This window comes from Oncorhynchus clarkii, unplaced genomic scaffold, assembly GCF_045791955.1.
Source record: "Oncorhynchus clarkii lewisi isolate Uvic-CL-2024 unplaced genomic scaffold, UVic_Ocla_1.0 unplaced_contig_12468_pilon_pilon, whole genome shotgun sequence".
Taxonomy (NCBI): Eukaryota; Metazoa; Chordata; class Actinopteri; order Salmoniformes; family Salmonidae; genus Oncorhynchus; species Oncorhynchus clarkii.
The window spans coordinates 470290-490582 of record NW_027261138.1 but is presented as its reverse complement, the minus strand read 5'-3'; the positions used below and the strand labels follow the sequence as shown (position 1 = coordinate 490582).

The 20293-nt window shown below is 45.0% G+C and overlaps 1 protein-coding gene across 1 annotated transcript in view; it reads right to left on the bottom strand.

Moving 5' to 3' along the window:
* The window catches only part of LOC139405187 (anoctamin-3-like), an 80967-nt gene extending 79754 nt beyond the window's left edge, over positions 1-1213 (bottom strand). The window contains exon 1 of the mRNA XM_071147614.1: positions 1061-1213. Within this exon, the coding sequence (XP_071003715.1) occupies positions 1061-1213 (153 nt within the window). The remainder of the gene's footprint in view (positions 1-1060) is intronic.
* Positions 1214-20293: the final 19080 nt, after the last annotated feature.

Here is a 20293-nt window from a genome sequence, read left to right as displayed (position 1 = left end):
GAGTCTTCTTGGGTATGACGCTACAAGCTTGGCACACCTGTATTTGGGGAGTTTCAGCCGCTGAAAAACATCCCCACAGCATGATGCAGACATCACCATGCTTCACCGTAGGGATAGTGACAGGTTTCCTCCAGAAATGACGCTTGGCATTCAGGCCACAAAGTTCAATCTTGGTTTCATCAGAGCAGAGAATCTTGTTTCTCCATGGTCTGAGAGTCCTTTAGGTGCCTTTTGGCAAACTCCAAGCGGCCTGTTATGTGCCTTTTACTGAGGAGTGGCTTCCTTCTGGCCACTCTACCATAAAGGCCTGATTGGTGGAGTGCGGCAGAGATGGTTGTCCTTCTGGAAGGTTCTCCCATCTCCACAAATAAACTCTGGAGCTCTGTCAGAGTGACCATCGGTTGGTTGCCAGTTCTAGGAAGAGTTCATGGCTTGGTTTTTGCTTGGACATGCACTGTCAACTGTGGGACCTTATTTAGACAGGTGTGTGTCTTTCCAAATCATGTCCAATCAATTTAATTTACCACAGGTGGACTCCAATGAAGTTGTAGAAACATCTCAACTATGATCAACGGAAACAGGATGCACCGGAGCTCAATTTCTAGTCTCATAGCAAAGGGTCTGAATACTTATGTAAATAAGGTATTTTTTTAATTTTATTTTTATAAACCTGTCATCTCTTTGTTAGTGTAGATTTATGAGGAAATACATGAATTGAATCCATTTTAAAGGTTGTAACGTGACAAAATGTAGAAAAGGGCGAAGGGGTCTGAATACTTTCCGAATGCACCGTACATAGAATCACAATATGTATTGAATCGTGTCATTGGATCTCAAACCTCTCCTCGGGGGACCCCCAGTCGTTACAGTTTGTTATCTATTCCAGAGCAAGCACACCTGATTCAAACTTGTCAACTAATCAAGGCCTTGATTAGATTAATCCGGGAAACTAGTTCAAGGCTACAACAAAATGGTGAAACTGAGGGTTCCAGAGAAGTGTTTTTTTTAAACTAGTGACTTAAGTAATGTGATAAAATACCCTGCCAACTCCCAACCCTACCGGTGTCTGGGGCTTGTCGTCGGGGGTGCAGGGCATGGACAGAACGTGGCTGAGGCTCTGTGGGTGTATCTGGTTCTGAGCCAGGCAGGGCAGACTGCGACGGGACGGCTTCAGCTTCTTCTCCTTCAAGATCTCACTGATGCTTGTGTGCATGCCTGGAGGAGGGATGGGGGGTTGGGGAGAGGAGGAGAGAGGGGGGGAGGTGTAGAGGAGGAGGAGAGAGGGGGGGGGATGTAGAGGAGGAGGAGAGAGGGGGGGGGATGTAGAGGAGGAGGAGAGAGGGGGGGGGGTGTAGAGGAGGAGGAGAGAGGGGGGGGATGTAGAGGAGGAGGAGAGAGGGGGGGATGTAGAGGAGGAGGAGAGAGGGGGGGATGTAGAGGAGGAGGAGAGGGGGGGGGGTGTAGAGGAGGAGGAGAGAGGGGGGGGTGTAGAGGAGGAGAGAGAGGGGTGGGGAGAGGAGGAGAGAGGGGGGGGATGTAGAGGAGGAGAGAGAGGGGGGGGATGTAGAGGAGGAGGAGAGAGGGGGGGGGGGGTGTAGAGGAGGAGGAGAGAGGGAGGGGGGGGTGTAGAGGAGGAGGAGAGAGGGGGGGGGTGTAGAGGAGGAGGAGAGAGGGGGGGATGTAGAGGAGGAGGAGAGAGGGGGGGTGTAGAGGAGGAGGAGAGAGGGGGGGATGTAGAGGAGGAGGAGAGAGGGGGGGATGTAGAGGAGGAGGAGAGAGGGGGGGATGTAGAGGAGGAGGAGAGAGGGGGGGATGTAGAGGAGGAGGAGAGAGGGGGGGATGTAGAGGAGGAGGAGAGAGGGGGGGATGTAGAGGAGGAGGAGAGAGAGGGGTGGGGAGAAGAAGAGAGGGGGGGGGGATGTAGAGGAGGAGGAGAGGGGGGGGGGGGTGTAGAGGAGGAGGAGAGAGGGGGGGGCGTAGAGGAGGAGGAGAGAGGGGGGATGTAGAGGAGGAGGAGAGGGGTGGGGATGTAGAGGAGGAGGAGAGGGGTGGGGATGTAGAGGAGGAGGAGAGAGGGGGGATGTAGAGGAGGAGGAGAGGGGTGGGGAGAGGAGGAGAGAGAGGGGGGATGTAGAGGAGGAGGAGAGAGGGGGGGATGTAGAGGAGGAGGAGAGAGGGGGGGATGTAGAGGAGGAGGAGAGAGGGGGGGGTGTAGAGGAGGAGGAGAGAGAGGGGTGGGGAGAAGAAGAGAGAGAGGGGGGGATGTAGAGGAGGAGGAGAGAGGTGGGGATGTAGAGGAGGAGGAGAGAGGGGGGGATGAAGAGGAGGAGGAGAGAGGGGGGGATGTAGAGGAGGAGGAGAGAGAGGGGTGGGGAGAAGAAGAGAGAGAGGGGGGGATGTAGAGGAGGAGGAGAGAGGGGGGGGGGGTGTAGAGGAGGAGGAGAGAGGGGGGGGCGTAGAGGAGGAGGAGAGAGGGGGGATGTAGAGGAGGAGGAGAGGGGTGGGGATGTAGAGGAGGAGGAGAGAGGGGGGATGTAGAGGAGGAGGAGAGGGGTGGGGAGAGGAGGAGAGAGAGGGGGGGGGTGTAGAGGAGGAGGAGAGAGGGGGGGATGTAGAGGAGGAGGAGAGGGGTGGGGAGAGGAGGAGAGAGAGGGGGGGGATGCGGAGGAAAATGTCCAATACAACATCGTTATCAACCTACTCTGCAAAAAATAATATACATTTTCGTGTGCAGATGAAACCCAGATTAGCATTGTATAATTGATTAATTTATGCATACACTTTGCTGTCTCTGAAAAATGTTGGCTAAAGATTTTAAAATGTAATGATATTGAACTCAAAAGCATGCATCTACTAGTGCACGCACCCACACATGCACACACAGCCAAACCCCCAAAACTGCAGTGCTGCCTACTGCTCAGAGCCCTGACGGAGGTGATGCCCCAGAGCTTCTCTCCGCAGAAGCGGTTTCTAAGCAATCAATGCAGTTTCTCTCTCTCTGCTTGGCAACATATCAAAGAACACAGGCTACGTCCCAAAATGGCACCTGATTCCCTGATTAGTGCTTAGGGTGCCATTTAGGACTCACTCCATCTGTTAGGTTCACAGAGGGGTGTTCAGGCGTCATTAGTGACATAAGCTAAATGTCTAGGTACTAAAACTAAAATCTTAACTTCAGTTGATATTTGCATTTCTTTTAAATTAGAGCTTTAAAAAAAAAACACTCAAAGCCTCTAAGCCCCCCCAAGACATTTCACACATTTGTTGTAAATCTGAAAGGAGAAAGAAAGGCGGAGGGGTTTGTTTTAGCGTTGTCTCATCACACCAGAATTTGGGCTTCGTTACGGATATACCAGGTTTAGTATCACGATACCATCATGATCCTCGATAACAAAACGACACCACGGTGTATTAGCCAGTCACAGAATGGCACTTGATCCAGACAGATCTGATGAGTTCAATATCACTACATTTGAAATTAATTGAATTAATCAATTAGACAACCATATAATCAATTAGATTTTTTTTTAACGTTTTTTTACCAATCGAACTAAACAACATAACGGTAAACATTTATTTGAATGGTACATTTCCATTGATAAACTGGCTAAATCAATACCTCATTGTCACGCTGGTATAAATGAGTCGGGAGACAGAAACAGGAATGCGTAATATATATTTTTTATTTATTGTAACCAAATTACGGGGTGTCGTGTAATGGACGAAGAACAAACAAACTCTATACAAAACACAGGGTTGAAACCCAAAACAAAAGACCAAGGAGTACCTCGAATAAATAACACAAGATTGATTAACACCCGGGACGAGACCCGTAATCATCTGCGCAATCCGCAAGGGCACGAAAGCCCAAAGCACAGGTACTCACACGCACCAACGGACATTGTAACAATAACGGCCAGCCCAATGGAAACCAAAGGACGCACTTATACAAGTACTAATCCGTGGGAAATAGGGGACAGGTGTGTGTCAGGAAGGTTCCGGAGGGATCCGTGACAACCATTATGACAAAGCGAAAAGGTTTTTAGAAATGTTAGCAAATGTATAAAAAAAATATAAAAAAACAGAAATATGGTATTTACATAAGTTTTATTACAAATTCAAAACAGAAATACCTTATTTACATAAGTATTCATACCCTTTGCTATGAGACTCGAAATTGAGCTCAGGTGCATCCTGTTTCCATTGATCATCCTTGAGATGCGTCTACAACTTGATTGGAGTTCACCTGTGGTAAATTCAATTGATTGGACATGATTTGGAAAGGCACACACCTGTCTATATAAGGTCCCACAGTTGACAGTTGCATGTCAAAGCAGAAGCCAAGCCATGAGGTTGAAGAAATTGTCCGTAGAGTTCAGAGACAGGATTGTGTCGATGCACAGATCTGGGGAAGGGTACCAAAAAATTGCTGCAGCACTGAAGGTCCCCAAGAACACAGTGGCCTCCATCATTCTTAAATGGAAGAAGTTTAGAACCACCAAGACTCTTCCTAGAGCTGGCCGCCCGGCCAAACTGCGCAATCGTGGGAGAAAGGACTTGGTCAGGGGGCTATCCAAGACCGGATGGTCACTCTCACAGAGCTCTAGAGTTCCTCTGTGGAGATGGGAGAACCTTTCCAGAAGGACAACCATCTATGCAGGACTCCACCAAACAGGCCTTTATGGTAGAGTGACCAGACAGAAGCCACTCTTCAGGCACATCACAGCCCGCTTGGAGTTGGCAAAAAAAGGCACCTAAAGACTGACCATGAGAAACAAGATTCTCTGGTCTGATGAAACCAAGATTATATCTGGAGGAAACCTGGCAACGTCCCTACGGCTGTAATCGCTGCCAAAGATGCGTCAACAAAGTACTGAGTAAAGGGTCTGAATACTTATGGAAATGTCATATTTCAGTTTTTTTTTTTTATTAGCAAAAAAAAACAACACATATTTTTGCTTTGTTATTATGAGGGTAAGTAAACTGACAAAATGTGGGAAAAGTCAAGGGTTCTGAATAGTGTGTATCTGTCAAAAGTTCGGACACACCTGCTCATTCAAGGGTTTTTCTTTATTTGTACAATGTTTTGCATTGTAAAATTAATAGTGAAGACATCCAAACTATGAAATAACACATATGGAATCATGTAGTAACCCCCCAAAAAAAGTGTGAAACAAATCAAAAATATATTTTATATTTGACTTTTCTTCAAAGTAGCCACCCTTTGTCTTCATGGCAGATTTGCACAATCTTGGCATGGAGGCTGTTATAGCAGCAAAGGGGAGGCCCAACTCCATATTAATGCCCTTCATTGTGGAATGAGATGTTCCGACAAGCATATACTTTTGGCCATGTAGTGTAATTTAAAAAAATATATAGAGAGGGGGATTGAAAATGATACAGATAATTAAGTTGATGGAAGCTACTATCTGCAGTATAGAAGCTGATCTACTCCCTGAGAATAAACTGGAGCTAATTATCACACAACACTGAGTCATGTAATTACCAGGTCGGTAACAGATTGTAAAGCGTAAGCAAAAAGAACACTAGGCACACTGTGTACATCGGTTCAGTGTAAAGACATACAGACGGCAGACCACACCAACTACACCCATCGGTTCAGTGTAAAGACATACAGACGGCAGACCACACCAACTACACCCATCGGTTCAGTGTAAAGACATACAGACGGCAGACCACACCAACTACACCCATCTGTTCATTGTAAAACATACAGACGGCAGACCACACCAACTACACCCATCTGTTCAGTGTAAAGACATACAGACGGCAGACCACACCAACTACACCCATCTGTTCATTGTAAAACATACAGACGGCAGACCACACCAACTACACCCATCTGTTCAGTGTAAAGACATACAGACGGCAGACCACACCAACTACACCCATCTGTTCATTGTAAAGACATACAGACCACACCGACTACACCCATCTGTATTTCTCTCCATCTGATGTCTCTCTCTCAACCATCTGTCTAGTTGTAGTTACATAACAGCACAGGTGTCCCGCTGTGATACTGACTGCGTTTCTGATCCCCTTCCTTAAAATATATATATATATATGTATCTGTGACCAACACATTAGGGAATAATATTCATTTCAACTGACTGATTTCCTTAAATTAACTGTAACTCAGTCAAATCTTTTGAAATTGTTGCATGTTGCGTTTTATATTTTTGTTAAGTGTGTGTTTGTGCACATGGAAGTCAGGGATTTATGTTTACTATAGGTTTATACAAAATGTGTGAGGGGCGGCAGGTGGCCTAGTGGTTAGAGTGGAGGGGCGGCAGGTAGACTAGTGGTTAGAGTGGAGGGGTGGCAGGTAGACTAGTGGTTAGAGTGGAGGGGCGGCAGGTAGACTAGTGGTTAGAGTGGAGGGGCGGCAGGTGGCCTAGTGGTTAGAGTGGAGGGGTGGCAGGGTAACCTAGTGGTTAGAGTGGAGGGGTGGCAGGTGGCCTAGTGGTTAGAGTGGAGGGGCGGCAGGTAGACTAGTGGTTAGAGTGGAGGGGTGGCAGGGTAACCTAGTGGTTAGAGTGGAGGGGTGGCAGGTAGCCTAGTGGTTAGAGTGGAGGGGTGGCAGGTAGCCTAGTGGTTAGAGTGGAGGGGCGGCAGGTGGCCTAGTGGTTAGAGTGGAGGGGCGGCAGGGTAACCTAGTGGTTAGAGTGGAGGGGTGGCAGGTAGCCTAGTGGTTAGAGTGGAGGGGTGGCAGGTAGCCTAGTGGTTAGAGTGGAGGGGCGGCAGGTGGCCTAGTGGTTAGAGTGGAGGGGTGGCAGGGTAACCTAGTGGTTAGAGTGGAGGGGTGGCAGGTAGCCTAGTGGTTAGAGTGGAGGGGTGGCAGGTAGCCTAGTGGTTAGAGTGGAGGGGCGGCAGGTGGCCTAGTGGTTAGAGTGGAGGGGCGGCAGGGTAACCTAGTGGTTAGAGTGGAGGGGTGGCAGGTAGCCTAGTGGTTAGAGTGGAGGGGCGGCAGGTAGTCTAGTGGTTAGAGTGGAGGGGAGGCAGGTAGTCTAGTGGTTAGAGTGGAGGGGCGGCAGGTAGTCTAGTGGTTAGAGTGGAGGGGAGGCAGGTAGTCTAGTGGTTAGAGTGGAGGGGTGGCAGGTGGCCTAGTGGTTAGAGTGGAGGGGTGGCAGGGTAACCTAGTGGTTAGAGTGGAGGGGTGGCAGGTAGCCTAGTGGTTAGAGTGGAGGGGTGGCAGGTAGTCTAGTGGTTAGAGTGGAGGGGCGGCAGGTAGGCTAGTGGTTAGAGTGGAGGGGCGGCAGGTGGCCTAGTGGTTAGAGTGGAGGGGCGGCAGGTAGCCTAGTGGTTAGAGTGGAGGGGTGGCAGGTAGCCTAGTGGTTAGAGTGGAGGGGTGGCAGGTGGCCTAGTGGTTAGAGTGGAGGGGCGGCAGGTAGCCTAGTGGTTAAAGTGGAGGGGCGGCAGGTGGCTCTAGTGGTTAGAGTGGAGGGGCAGGCAGGTAGTCTAGTTGTTAGAGTGGAGGGGCGGCAGGTAGCCTAGTGGTTAGAGTGGAGGGGCGGCAGGTAGCCTAGTGGTTAGAGTGGAGGGGTGGCAGGTAGCCTAGTGGTTAGAGTGGAGGGGGGGCAGGTAGTCTAGTGGTTAGAGTGGGGGGGCGGCAGGTAGCCTAGTGGTTAGAACGTTGGGCCAGTAACCGAAAGGTTGCTAGATTGAATCCCCCCGAGCTGACAAGGTACAGATCTGTCCCCTGTTCTGCCCCCTGAACAAGGCAGTTAACCCACTGTTCCTAGGCCGTCATTGTAAATAAGAATTGGTTCTTAACTGACTTGCCTAGTTAAATAAAAGCTTTTTTTTTTAAAGTGACAAATTAAATGGCATTTACCTGACTAAAATTATTAAGAATCATTATTCAAATGCCAAAAATAGGACTGAGACTTAATGACATGTTAGTTAACATTAATAAGACTGGGCTAAATCTAAGAAAAAGTGTCCAAATTAACACGGCCTCATCCATAGTGCACCCATCATCCCCTCAACACCACAGCAGCTTATTCGCCACATAAAAACACCATATGGTATGAGGGAGTGAGGAACTCAGGACTACCGTGTGTTTATCATAAAATATAAATCAAGTCTGCCAATGTGTCAGCAGAGATGGGCAGCCTGTCTTAGGAGAATGGAGGGAAGGGATGGTTTGACTGGCTTCAATGTGCCGCATCGGCTGTCATGACAACACCATGGTGCAGGACTACTGGGAATCAGTATAACATGGTGCAGGACTACTGGGAATCAGTATAACATGGTGCAGGACTACTGGGAATCAGTATAACATGGTGCAGGACTACTGGGAATCAGTATAACATGGTGCAGGACTACTGGGAATCAGCATAACATGGTGCAGGACTACTGGGAATCAGTATAACATGGTGCAGGACTACTGGGAATCAGCATAACAACATAACAGTACAGGACTACTGGGAATCAGCATAACAACATAACAGTACAGGACTACTGGGAATCAGCATAACAACATAACAGTACAGGACTACTGGGAATCAGCATAACATGGTACAGGACTACTGGGAATCAGCATAACATGGTACAGGACTACTGGGAATCAGCATAACATGGTACAGGACTACTGGGAATCAGCATAACATGGTACAGGACTACTGGGAATCAGCATAACATGGTACAGGACTACTGGGAATCAGCATAACATGGTACAGGACTACTGGGAATCAGCATAACAACATAACATGGTACAGGACTACTGGGAATCAGTATAACAACAACAGGGTACAGGACTACTGGGAATCAGCATAACAACATAACATGGTGCAGGACTACTGGGAATCAGCATAACAACATAACATGGTACAGGACTACTGGGAATCAGCATAACATGGTACAGGACTACTGGGAATCAGCATAACATGGTACAGGACTACTGGGAATCAGCATAACATGGTACAGGACTACTGGGAATCAGCATAACAACATAACAGTACAGGACTACTGGGAATCAGCATAACAACATAACAGTACAGGACTACTGGGAATCAGTATAACAACATAACATGGTACAGGACTACTGGGAATCAGCATAACAACATAACAGTACAGGACTACTGGGAATCAGTATAACATGGTGCAGGACTACTGGGAATCAGCATAACATGGTACAGGACTACTGGGAATCAGTATAACATGGTGCAGGACTACTGGGAATCAGCATAACAACATAACATGGTACAGGACTACTGGGAATCAGCATAACATGGTGCAGGACTACTGGGAATCAGCATAACATGGTACAGGACTACTGGGAATCAGTATAACAACATAACATGGTACAGGACTACTGGGAATCAGCATAGCATGGTGCAGGACTACTGGGAATCAGCATAACATGGTGCAGGACTACTGGGAATCAGCATAACATGGTACAGGACTACTGGGAATCAGCATAACAACATAACAGTACAGGACTACTGGGAATCAGCATAACAACATAACAGTACAGGACTACTGGGAATCAGCATAACATGGTACAGGACTACTGGGAATCAGCATAACAACATAACATGGTACAGGACTACTGGGAATCAGCATAACAACATAACAGTACAGGACTACTGGGAATCAGCATAACAACATAACAGTACAGGACTACTGGGAATCAGCATAACAACATAACAGTACAGGACTACTGGGAATCAGTATAACAACATAACAGGGTACAGGACTACTGGGAATCAGCATAACAACATAACAGTACAGGACTACTGGGAATCAGCATAACATGGTACAGGACTACTGGGAATCAGTATAACAACATAACAGGGTACAGGACTACTGGGAATCAGCATAACATGGTACAGGACTACTGGGAATCAGCATAACAACATAACAGTACAGGACTACTGGGAATCAACATAACAGTACAGGACTACTGGGAATCAGCATAACAACATAACAGGGTACAGGACTACTGGGAATCAGCATAACAACATAACAGGGTACAGGACTACTGGGAATCAGCATAACAACATAACAGGGTACAGGACTACTGGGAATCAGCATAACAACATAACAGGGTACAGGATTACTGGGAATCAGCATAACAACATAACAGGGTACAGGACTACTGGGAATCAGCATAACAACATAACAGTACAGGACTACTGGGAATCAGCATAACAACATAACAGGGTACAGGACTACTGGGAATCAGTATAACATGGTGCAGGACTACTGGGAATCAGCATAACATGTTGCAGGACTACTGGGAATCCGCATAACATGGTACAGGACTACTGGGAATCAGCATAACATGGTACAGGACTACTGGGAATCAGCATAACATGGTGCAGGACTACTGGGAATCAGCATAACATCATAACAGGGTACAGGACTACTGGGAGTCAGCATAACAACATAACAGTACAGGACTACTGGGAATCAGTATAACATGGTACAGGACTACTGGGAATCAGCATAACAAAATAACAGGGTGCAGGACTACTGGGAATCAGCATAACAACATAACAGTACAGGACTACTGGGAATCAACATAACAACATAACAGGGTACAGGACTACTGGGAATCAGCATAACATGGTGCAGGACTACTGGGAATCAGCATACCAGTACAGGACTACTGGGAATCAGCATAACATGGTACAGGACTACTGGGAATCAGCATAACAGGGTACAGGACTACTGGGAATCAACATAACAACATAACAGTACAGGACTACTGGGAATCAGCATGACAACATAACAGTACAGGACTACTGGGAATCAGCATAACAGGGTACAGGACTACTGGGAATCAGTATAACAACATAACAGTACAGGACTACTGGGAATCAGCATAACAGGGTACAGGACTACTGGGAATCAACATAACAACATAACAGTACAGGACTACTGGGAATCAGCATAACATGGTACAGGACTACTGGGAATCAGCATAACATGGTGCAGGACTACTGGGAATCAACATAACATGGTACAGGACTACTGGGAATCAACATAACATGGTGCAGGACTACTGGGAATCAGCATAACAACAACAGGGTACAGGACTACTGGGAATCAGCATGACAACATAACAGTACAGGACTACTGGGAATCAGCATGACAACATAACATGGTACAGGACTACTGGGAATCAGCATAACAACAACAGGGTACAGGACTACTGGGAATCAGCATAACAACATAACAGTACAGGACTACTGGGAATCAGCATAACAACATAACAGGGTACAGGACTACTGGGAATCAGCATGACAACATAACAGTACAGGACTACTGGGAATCAGCATGACAACATAACAGGGTACAGGACTACTGGGAATCAGCATAACAACATAACAGTACAGGACTACTGGGAATCAGTATAACAACATAACAGTACAGGACTACTGGGAATCAGCATAACAATATAACAATACAGGACTACTGGGAATCAGCATGACAACATAACAGTAGAGGACTACTGGGAATCAGCATGACAACATAGCAGGGTACAGGACTACTGGGAATCAGCATAACATGGTGCAGGACTACTGGGAATCAGTATAACAACATAACAGTAGAGGACTACTGGGAATCAGCATGACAACATAGCAGGGTACAGGACTACTGGGAATCAGCATAACATGGTGCAGGACTACTGGGAATCAGTATAACAACATAACAGTACAGGACTACTGGGAATCAGCATGACAACATAACAGGGTACAGGACTACTGGGAATCAGTATAACAACATAACAGTACAGGACTACTGGGAATCAGTATAACAACATAACAGTACAGGACTACTGGGAATCAGCATAACAATATAACAATACAGGACTACTGGGAATCAGCATAACATGGTGCAGGACTACTGGGAATCAGCATAACATGGTACAGGACTACTGGGAATCAGCATAACATGGTACAGGACTACTGGGAATCAGCATAACAGTACAGGACTACTGGGAATCAGTATAACAACATAACAGTTCAGGACTACTGGGAATCAGCATAACAACATAACAGTACAGGACTACTGGGAATCAGCATAACATGGTGCAGGACTACTGGGAATCAGTATAACAACATAACAGGGTACAGGACTACTGGGAATCAGCATAACAACATAACAGTACAGGACTACTGGGAATCAGCATAACATGGTACAGGACTACTGGGAATCAGCATAACAGTACAGGACTACTGGGAATCAGTATAACAACATAACAGTTCAGGACTACTGGGAATCAGCATAACAACATAACAGTACAGGACTACTGGGAATCAGCATAACATGGTACAGGACTACTGGGAATCAGCATAACAACATAACAGTACAGGACTACTGGGAATCAGCATAACATGGTACAGGACTACTGGGAATCAGCATAACAGTACAGGACTACTGGGAATCAGTATAACAACATAACAGTTCAGGACTACTGGGAATCAGCATAACAACATAACAGTACAGGACTACTGGGAATCAGCATAACAACATAACAGTACAGGACTACTGGGAATCAGCATAACAACATAACAGTACAGGACTACTGGGAATCAGTATAACAACATAACAGTACAGGACTACTGGGAATCAGCATGACAACATAACAGTACAGGACTACTGGGAATCAACATTACAGTACAGGACTACACTCTCAGAAAAAAGACTTCCGAAAGGTTTCTGTGGCTGTCTCCACAGTAGAACCCTTTTTGATTCCAGGTAGAACCCTTTTTGATTCCAGGTAGAACCATGTTTGATTCCAGGTAGAACCCTTTTTGATTCCAGGTAAAACCCCTTATGGAATCGGTTTCAGGGTTCTATCTGGAACCAAAATTGATTTTTCAAAGGGGTTCTCCTATGGGGACAGGCGAATAACCCTTATAAACCATCAGAAATGCCTAGATAATCTTGTTACAGCATACAATTCAGTCATATGCCTGCAGACTGTGACACTACCACTTGGTTCATTCATTTGATTTATTTCACCTTTATTTAACCAGGTGGGCCAGTTGAGAACACCTTTATTTAACCAGGTGGGCCAGTTGAGAACACCTTTATTTAACCAGTGAGGCCAGTTGAGAACAAGTTCTCATTTACAACTGCGACCTGGCCAAGATAAAGCAAAGCAGTGCGACACAAACAACAACACAGAGTTACACATGGAAATGTTTAAAGTTCATGTTTACAGTAAACAAATAAAACAACAAATACTGTATTAGCCTATAATGTGGGCTGGCACAGAACCTTCACATTGCATCATTGCAGCCAAAAGATTCAACATTTTAGACACACACAGGGTATCTCTGATACATTACCACACACACACACCTAATAAACAACAGCTCCTCATTCCCTACTAAGCACAGAGTTATACTACGTCCTCTCTGCTGAGAGGTTATCAGCCAGATAGATAGAACACTCATTACTACTCAGACAGCACCTGTCAGCCAGATCAATAGAGAGAGACTTATAAACCAATAGATCAATAGAGAGACTTATAGATCAATAGAGAGACTTATAAACCACCAGATCAATAGAGAGACTTATAAACCACCAGATCAATTGAGACACTTATAGATCAATAGAGAGAGACTTATAGATCAATAGAGAGAGACTTATAAACCAATAGAGAGAGACTTATAAACCAACAGATCAATAGAGAGACGTATAGATCAATAGAGAGACTTATAAACCAACAGATCAATAGAGAGACTTATAGATCAATAGAGAGACTTATAGATCAATAGAGAGAGACTTATAAACCAACAGATCAATAGAGAGACTTATAGATCAATAGAGAGAGACTTATAGATCAATAGAGAGAGACTTATAGATCAATAGAGAGAGACTTATAGATCAATAGAGAGACACTTATAGATCAATAGAGAGAGACGTATAGATCAATAGAGAGAGACTTATAAACCAATAGATCAATAGAGACTTATAGATCAATAGAAAGAGACTTATAAACCAACAGATCAATAGAGAGACTTATAGATCAATAGAGAGAGACTTATAGATCAATAGAGAGAGACTTATATATCAATAGAGAGACTTATAGATCAATAGAGAGAGACTTATAAACCAACAGATCAATAGAGAGACTTATAAACCAATAGATCAATAGAGACTTATAGATCAATAGAAAGAGACTTATAAACCAACAGATCAATAGAGAGACTTATAGATCAATAGAGAGATTTATAGATCAATAGAGAGACTTATAGATCGACAGAGAGACTTATAAACCAACAGATCAATAGAGAGACTTATAAACCAACAGATCAATAGAGAGACTTATAAACCAACAGATCAATAGAGAGACTTATAAACCAACAGATCAATAGAGAGACTTATAAACCAACAGATCAATAGAGAGACTTATAGATCAATAGAGAGACTTATAGATCAATAGAGAGACTTATAAACCAATAGATCAATAGAGACTTATAGATCAATAGAAAGAGACTTATAAACCAATAGATCAATAGAGACTTATAGATCAATAGAAAGAGACTTATAAACCAACAGATCAATAGAGAGACTTATAGATCAATAGAGACTTATAGATCAATAGAGACTTATAGATCAATAGAGAGACTTATAGATCGATAGAGAGACTTATAGATCGATAGAGAGACTTATAGATCGATAGAGATACTTATAGATCAATAGAGAGACGTATAGATCGATAGAGATACTTATAGATCGATAGAGAGACTTATAGATCAATAGAGAGACTTATAAACCAACAGATCAATAGAGAGACTTATAAACCAACAGATCAATAGAGAGACTTATAAACCAACAGATCAATAGAGAGACTTATAAACCAACAGATCAATAGAGAGACTTATAAACCAATAGATCAATAGAGAGACTTATAAACCAATAGAGACTTATAAAACCAAGAGAGAGAGAGCTGTGAGCTGTGTCTGTATAGCACAAGCTTAATCTAGACTGATTTTGGCAGACTCCACTCTTAAATATGGTCAAATGTTACATGTTAAATGCCTATAGGACACTGACAGGCCTGTCACCTGACCAGAGCTCTATGGGGGAAGAGGGTGTCACCTGACCAGAGCTCTATGGGGGAAGAGGGTGTAACCTGACCAGAGCTCTATTGGGGAAGAGGGTGTCACCTGACCAGAGCTCTATGGTGGAAGAGGGTGTCACTTGACCAGAGCTCTATGGGGGAAGAGGGTGTCACCTGACCAGAGCTCTATGGGGGAAGAGGGTGCCATTTGAAGCCTGTGGATGACAACATGCTGTGTGTGGATTTACTATGAGCACCACTCAAGGTATTGGCTCTGAATTATCACAGAGAGGATCTATATTTTAGTTATTTACCAGACACTCCTATCCAGAGAGATTCACACGAACAATTAGAGATAAGTGCCTTGCTCAAAGGGCACATCGACAGATTTTTCCCCCCCCACCTAGTCTGCTCGGGGATTCGAACCAGTGCCCTTTCGGTTATTGCCCAAAACGCTCGTAACCGATAGGCTACCTGTCTAGACCCAGGTAGTGTGCTCCAGTCCCAGGTAGTGCTCTACATAGGGAATAGACTGCCAATGATGATAGGCTATGAAAACAAGTGTGAAACTACCAATCAATGTGTCTGATATATGGACGCACGCAGAATTAAAAAAAGGGTATTATTTGGGCTTATTTAGCCTGGCTCATCAATATCATGTTGCATCAATAGAAATGTGATTGTTTGTCAAAAGTCAATTAATTTCAATGGTAAAATGACAACAAATGGACAAATATCCTGACATGATTTCAGACTGTAGAGAACCGCCTGCACCGTCTCGGTGTCACCCGTTCCAAGGAATCCCTGTTATCATAGCGCGCGCGCGGAGGGAATGAAGCAGAGGTGCACGCTCGTGACAGCTCGTCATTCCAGAAAAAACAGAATTCCCAAACTAGTAAACAAGGTACAAAAAGTCCACTTCGACCATCACATTAAAAAGTAACACGACTGAATCAAAACGAAACCAACACACTCATAACTACTAACCGTTTTGCTGCTTGAAGGACTGTGTGGATCCCGAGTGATGCACCATAGTACCGTTTGGTTGTTGATAATTATTTCCACCGTAAATTAAATTATACACTCCGTATTCCCGAAAAGCAAGGTTACCGAATACAATGGGAAACTATGGTGAGATTGCGTTGGTGTTCTGACCGCAGCTATCCATGTCCAGTAACCTACAGTCATCACAGCAAGGCTGAATAAAGCCACGCGGAAACCACATCAACACCTGTACCGATCTCCTCTCCTCCCTCCACATGTGGCTCCACCATCCATGGCTGTTGTCATGGTAACGGACGGGAGGGGAGGTCCCGTGATGGCCCCATGGTCCCTCCTCCCCACCCCCTTTTTCCGCACACAGCGAACCTGGTTCTGAATTTAGGCAACTGCTTCTTCTGTGTAAAACGACCAAATATAAAAAAATAAAAAATAATAATAATATCCATTCTCCTTGATAAAATATCATCATGACAAATGGTCATGACAAAGGGTCTACCACCCTCACCACACCAACCAGAACATCGACTAATTGTCTGTCCTGACTGGCAGCATTACCTGGGGGTGTCCTGGCTGGAAGCATTACCTGGGGGTGTCCTGGCTGGCAGCATTACCTGGGGGTGTCCTGGCTGGCAGCATTACCTGGGGGTGTCCTAGCTGGCAGCATTACCTGGGGGTGTCCTGGCTGGCAGCATTACCTGGGGGTGTCCTGGCTGGCAGCATTACCTGGGGGTGTTCTGACTGGCAGCATTACCTGGGGGTGTCCTGGCTGGCAGCATTACCTGGGGGTGTCCTGGCTGGCAGCATTACCTGGGGGTGTCCTGATTGGCAGCATTGCCTGGGGGTGTCCTGGCTGGCAGCATTACCTGGGTGTGTCCTGGCTGGCAGCATTACCTGGGTTGTCTTCCGTAGGGTTACTGCTCATGGGACTAGTGAGAGGATGACCTGAGATAGCGAGAGCCTATATGGCTTTGAGGCAGTTACCTGCTGTTATGAAGCCAATGAAAGTATTTAGACAGGAAGAGAGATAGATGCTCCCCATCTCATCCCATTGGGCTCTGCTACACCTGGAGTTTCCACAGGCACGCTAAACCAGGTCAGGCAGGTCAGACAGGTTAAACCAGGTTAGACAGGTCAGGCAGGCTAAACCAGGTTAGACAAGCTAAACCAGGTTAGACAGGCTAAACCAGGTTAGACTGGTCAGACAGGTTAAACCAGGTTAGACAGGTCAGGCAGGCTAAACCAGGTTAGACAAGCTAAACCAGGTTAGACAGGCTAAACCAGGTTAGACTGGTCAGACAGGTTAAACCAGGTTAGACAGGTCAGGCAGGCTAAACCAGGTTAGACAGGTTAAACCAGGTCAGGCAGGTCAGACAGGTTAAACCAGGTTAGACAGGTCAGGCAGGCTAAACCAGGTTAGACAAGCTAAACCAGGTTAGACAGGCTAAACCAGGTTAGACTGGTCAGACAGGTTAAACCAGGTTAGACAGGTCAGACAGGTTAAACCAGGTTAGACAGGTCAGGCAGGCTAAACCAGGTTAGACAGGTTAAACCAGGTTAGACAGGTCAGGCAGGCTAAACCAGGTTAGGCAGGCTAAACCAGGTTAGACAGGTCAGGCAGGCTAAACCAGGTTAGACAGGCTAAACCAGGTTAGGCAGGTTAGACAAGCTAAACCAGGTTAGGCAGGTCAGACAGGTTAAACCAGGTTAGACAGGTCAGGCAGACTAAACCAGGTTAGACAGGTCAGGCAGGCTAAACCAGGTTAGACAGGCTAAACCAGGTTAGACTGGTCAGACAGGTCAGACAGGTTAAACCAGGTTAGACAGGTCCGGCAGGCTAAACCAGGTTAGACAGGCTAAACCAGGTTAGACAAGCTAAACCAGGTTAGACTGGTCAGGCAGGTTAAACAGAGGCATTAGAGGCTGGTTATGAGGCTGTGAGAAGAAACTGCCATGCAATCAATACTGTCTCGGCTGGACTAAGGCTGCCTTCTCCTGGTGGTGCTGCCATACTCTTCCTGCTGAGGGGATCCTAGTGGGAGGAGAGAACACATAGAATATATTCATTCTCATGGACTAGATTCTACGATTCTATTCATTCTCATGGACTAGATTCTACGATTCTATTCATTCTCATGGACTAGATTCTATTATTCTATTCAATCTCATGGGCTAGATTCTACGATTCTATTCATTCTCATGGACTAGATTCTATGATTCTATTCATTCTCATGGACTAGATATGATTCTATTCATTCTCATGGACTAGATTCTATTCATTCTCATGGACTAGATTATATTATTCTATTTATTCTCATGGACTAGATTATATTATTCTATTCATTCTCATGGACTAGATTCTATGATTCTATTCATTCTCATGGACTAGATATGATTCTATTCATTCTCATGGACTAGATTCTATTCATTCTCATGGACTAGATTATATTATTCTATTCATTCTCATGGACTAGATTATATTATTCTATTCTATACCAGATTATATTATTCTATTCATTCTCATGGACTAGATTATATTATTCTATTCATTCTCATGGACTGGATTATATTATTCTATTCATTCTCATGGACTGGATTATATTATTCTATTCATTCTCATGGACTGGATTCTATGAATCTATATTCTAGATACCTAGACCGATGTTAATTCTACGTGTACAGGAGAGACTCCTGGTTTGTATAAAAATAAAAAAACACCGGATAGAGGAAGAGCTTTGGCGTCACACTGTGATATCTTATGAATCCTAGAGTTCACATCCTGAGTCATGTACAAGAACAGCTGCTCTAAAATGTTTCTCTAGTGTTTCATAACAAGGGATGGATCAAAATGGACAGAATGGGAACCTGGACGAGGTTCCCAGTCACGGGTAAGGTTGAGTATTTATGTTATTAACCTAGTCCAGAGGAGGGTCATGTCATTTATAATTGATGAAATTTGTAATTGATGAAATGTCAATATTTCTCAGTTTTAGAATTAGTGTCTTATTTGGCTATATGCAGAGTGTACAAAACATTAAATAACACCTCTCTAATATTGAGTTGCACCTCCTTTTGCCCTCAGAACAGCCTCAATTCGTCGGCCGTTGGACTCTACAAGGTGTTGAAAGCGTTCCACAGGGATGCTGGTCCATGTTGACTCCAATGCTTCCCACAGTTGTGTCAAGTTGGCTGGATGTCCTTTGGGTGGTGGACCATTCTTTATACACACGGGAAACTGTTAAGTGTGAAAAACCCAGCAGCGTTGCAGTTCTTGACACAAACCAGTGCACCTGGCATCTACTACCAAACCCCTGTTCAAAGGCACTTCAATCTTTTGTCTTGCCCACTCACCCTCCGAATGGCAGATACACAATCCATGTCTCAATTATCTCAAGGCTTGAAAATTATTCTTTAACCCGTCTCCTCCCCTTCATCTACACTGATTGAAGTGGATTTAACAGGTGACATCAATAAGGGATCATAGCTTTCACCTGGATTCATCTGGTCTGTCTAGGACTAGGTCATGGAAATAGCAGGTGTTCCTAATGTTTCGTTCCTGTGTCTCTGCTGGGCGTGCAATATCAATAGGCTATTTAGTGTGGTCTCGATCAAATGATCCATAGGCTATAGGCTATGGGTGGGCAACTCCAGTCCTCCAGGGCCTGATTGGTGTCACACTTTCTCTCCCAGCAAACACAGCTGATGAATCAAATTACATTCTAAACTGAAGATCAGGTGATTATTGGAGTCAGGTGTGTGAGCTGGGTGCAATACTGTGATACCAATCAGGCCCTCAAGGGCTGGAATTGCCCACACCTGACATATAGGATATAGGCTATGAAGTGCATGCTGGGAGAAGCACAGAGCATAGTTAGTTATATTTATAAGATAGCTGCTGGGATGGTGTAAATTAAACTAGTCTGCATTACACACTGCAATGGATATTCCCACCCTGAGCATCGCTCTTGCTGATCAAACCGTTTTTTGTGTGTGCTGCCTAACTAATTCTGTGCTGTGAAAAGGCTATAGTGGCAGTTCAGGAGGAGAGCCAAAGAATTATTCAGAAAATACATTTGATTAGGTCTAGTCCCCCCATAAATATGCAATATCTTGCAGGCATAGCATATAGCCTGTGTTCTGTTTAGTTTGAGAAGGAGAGTGCGAAGATGAGAAGAGGGACCGGATGTCAACCCACAGTTTCATCAGCTGTCCGTGTGGCTGGTCTCAGACGATCCCACAGGTGAA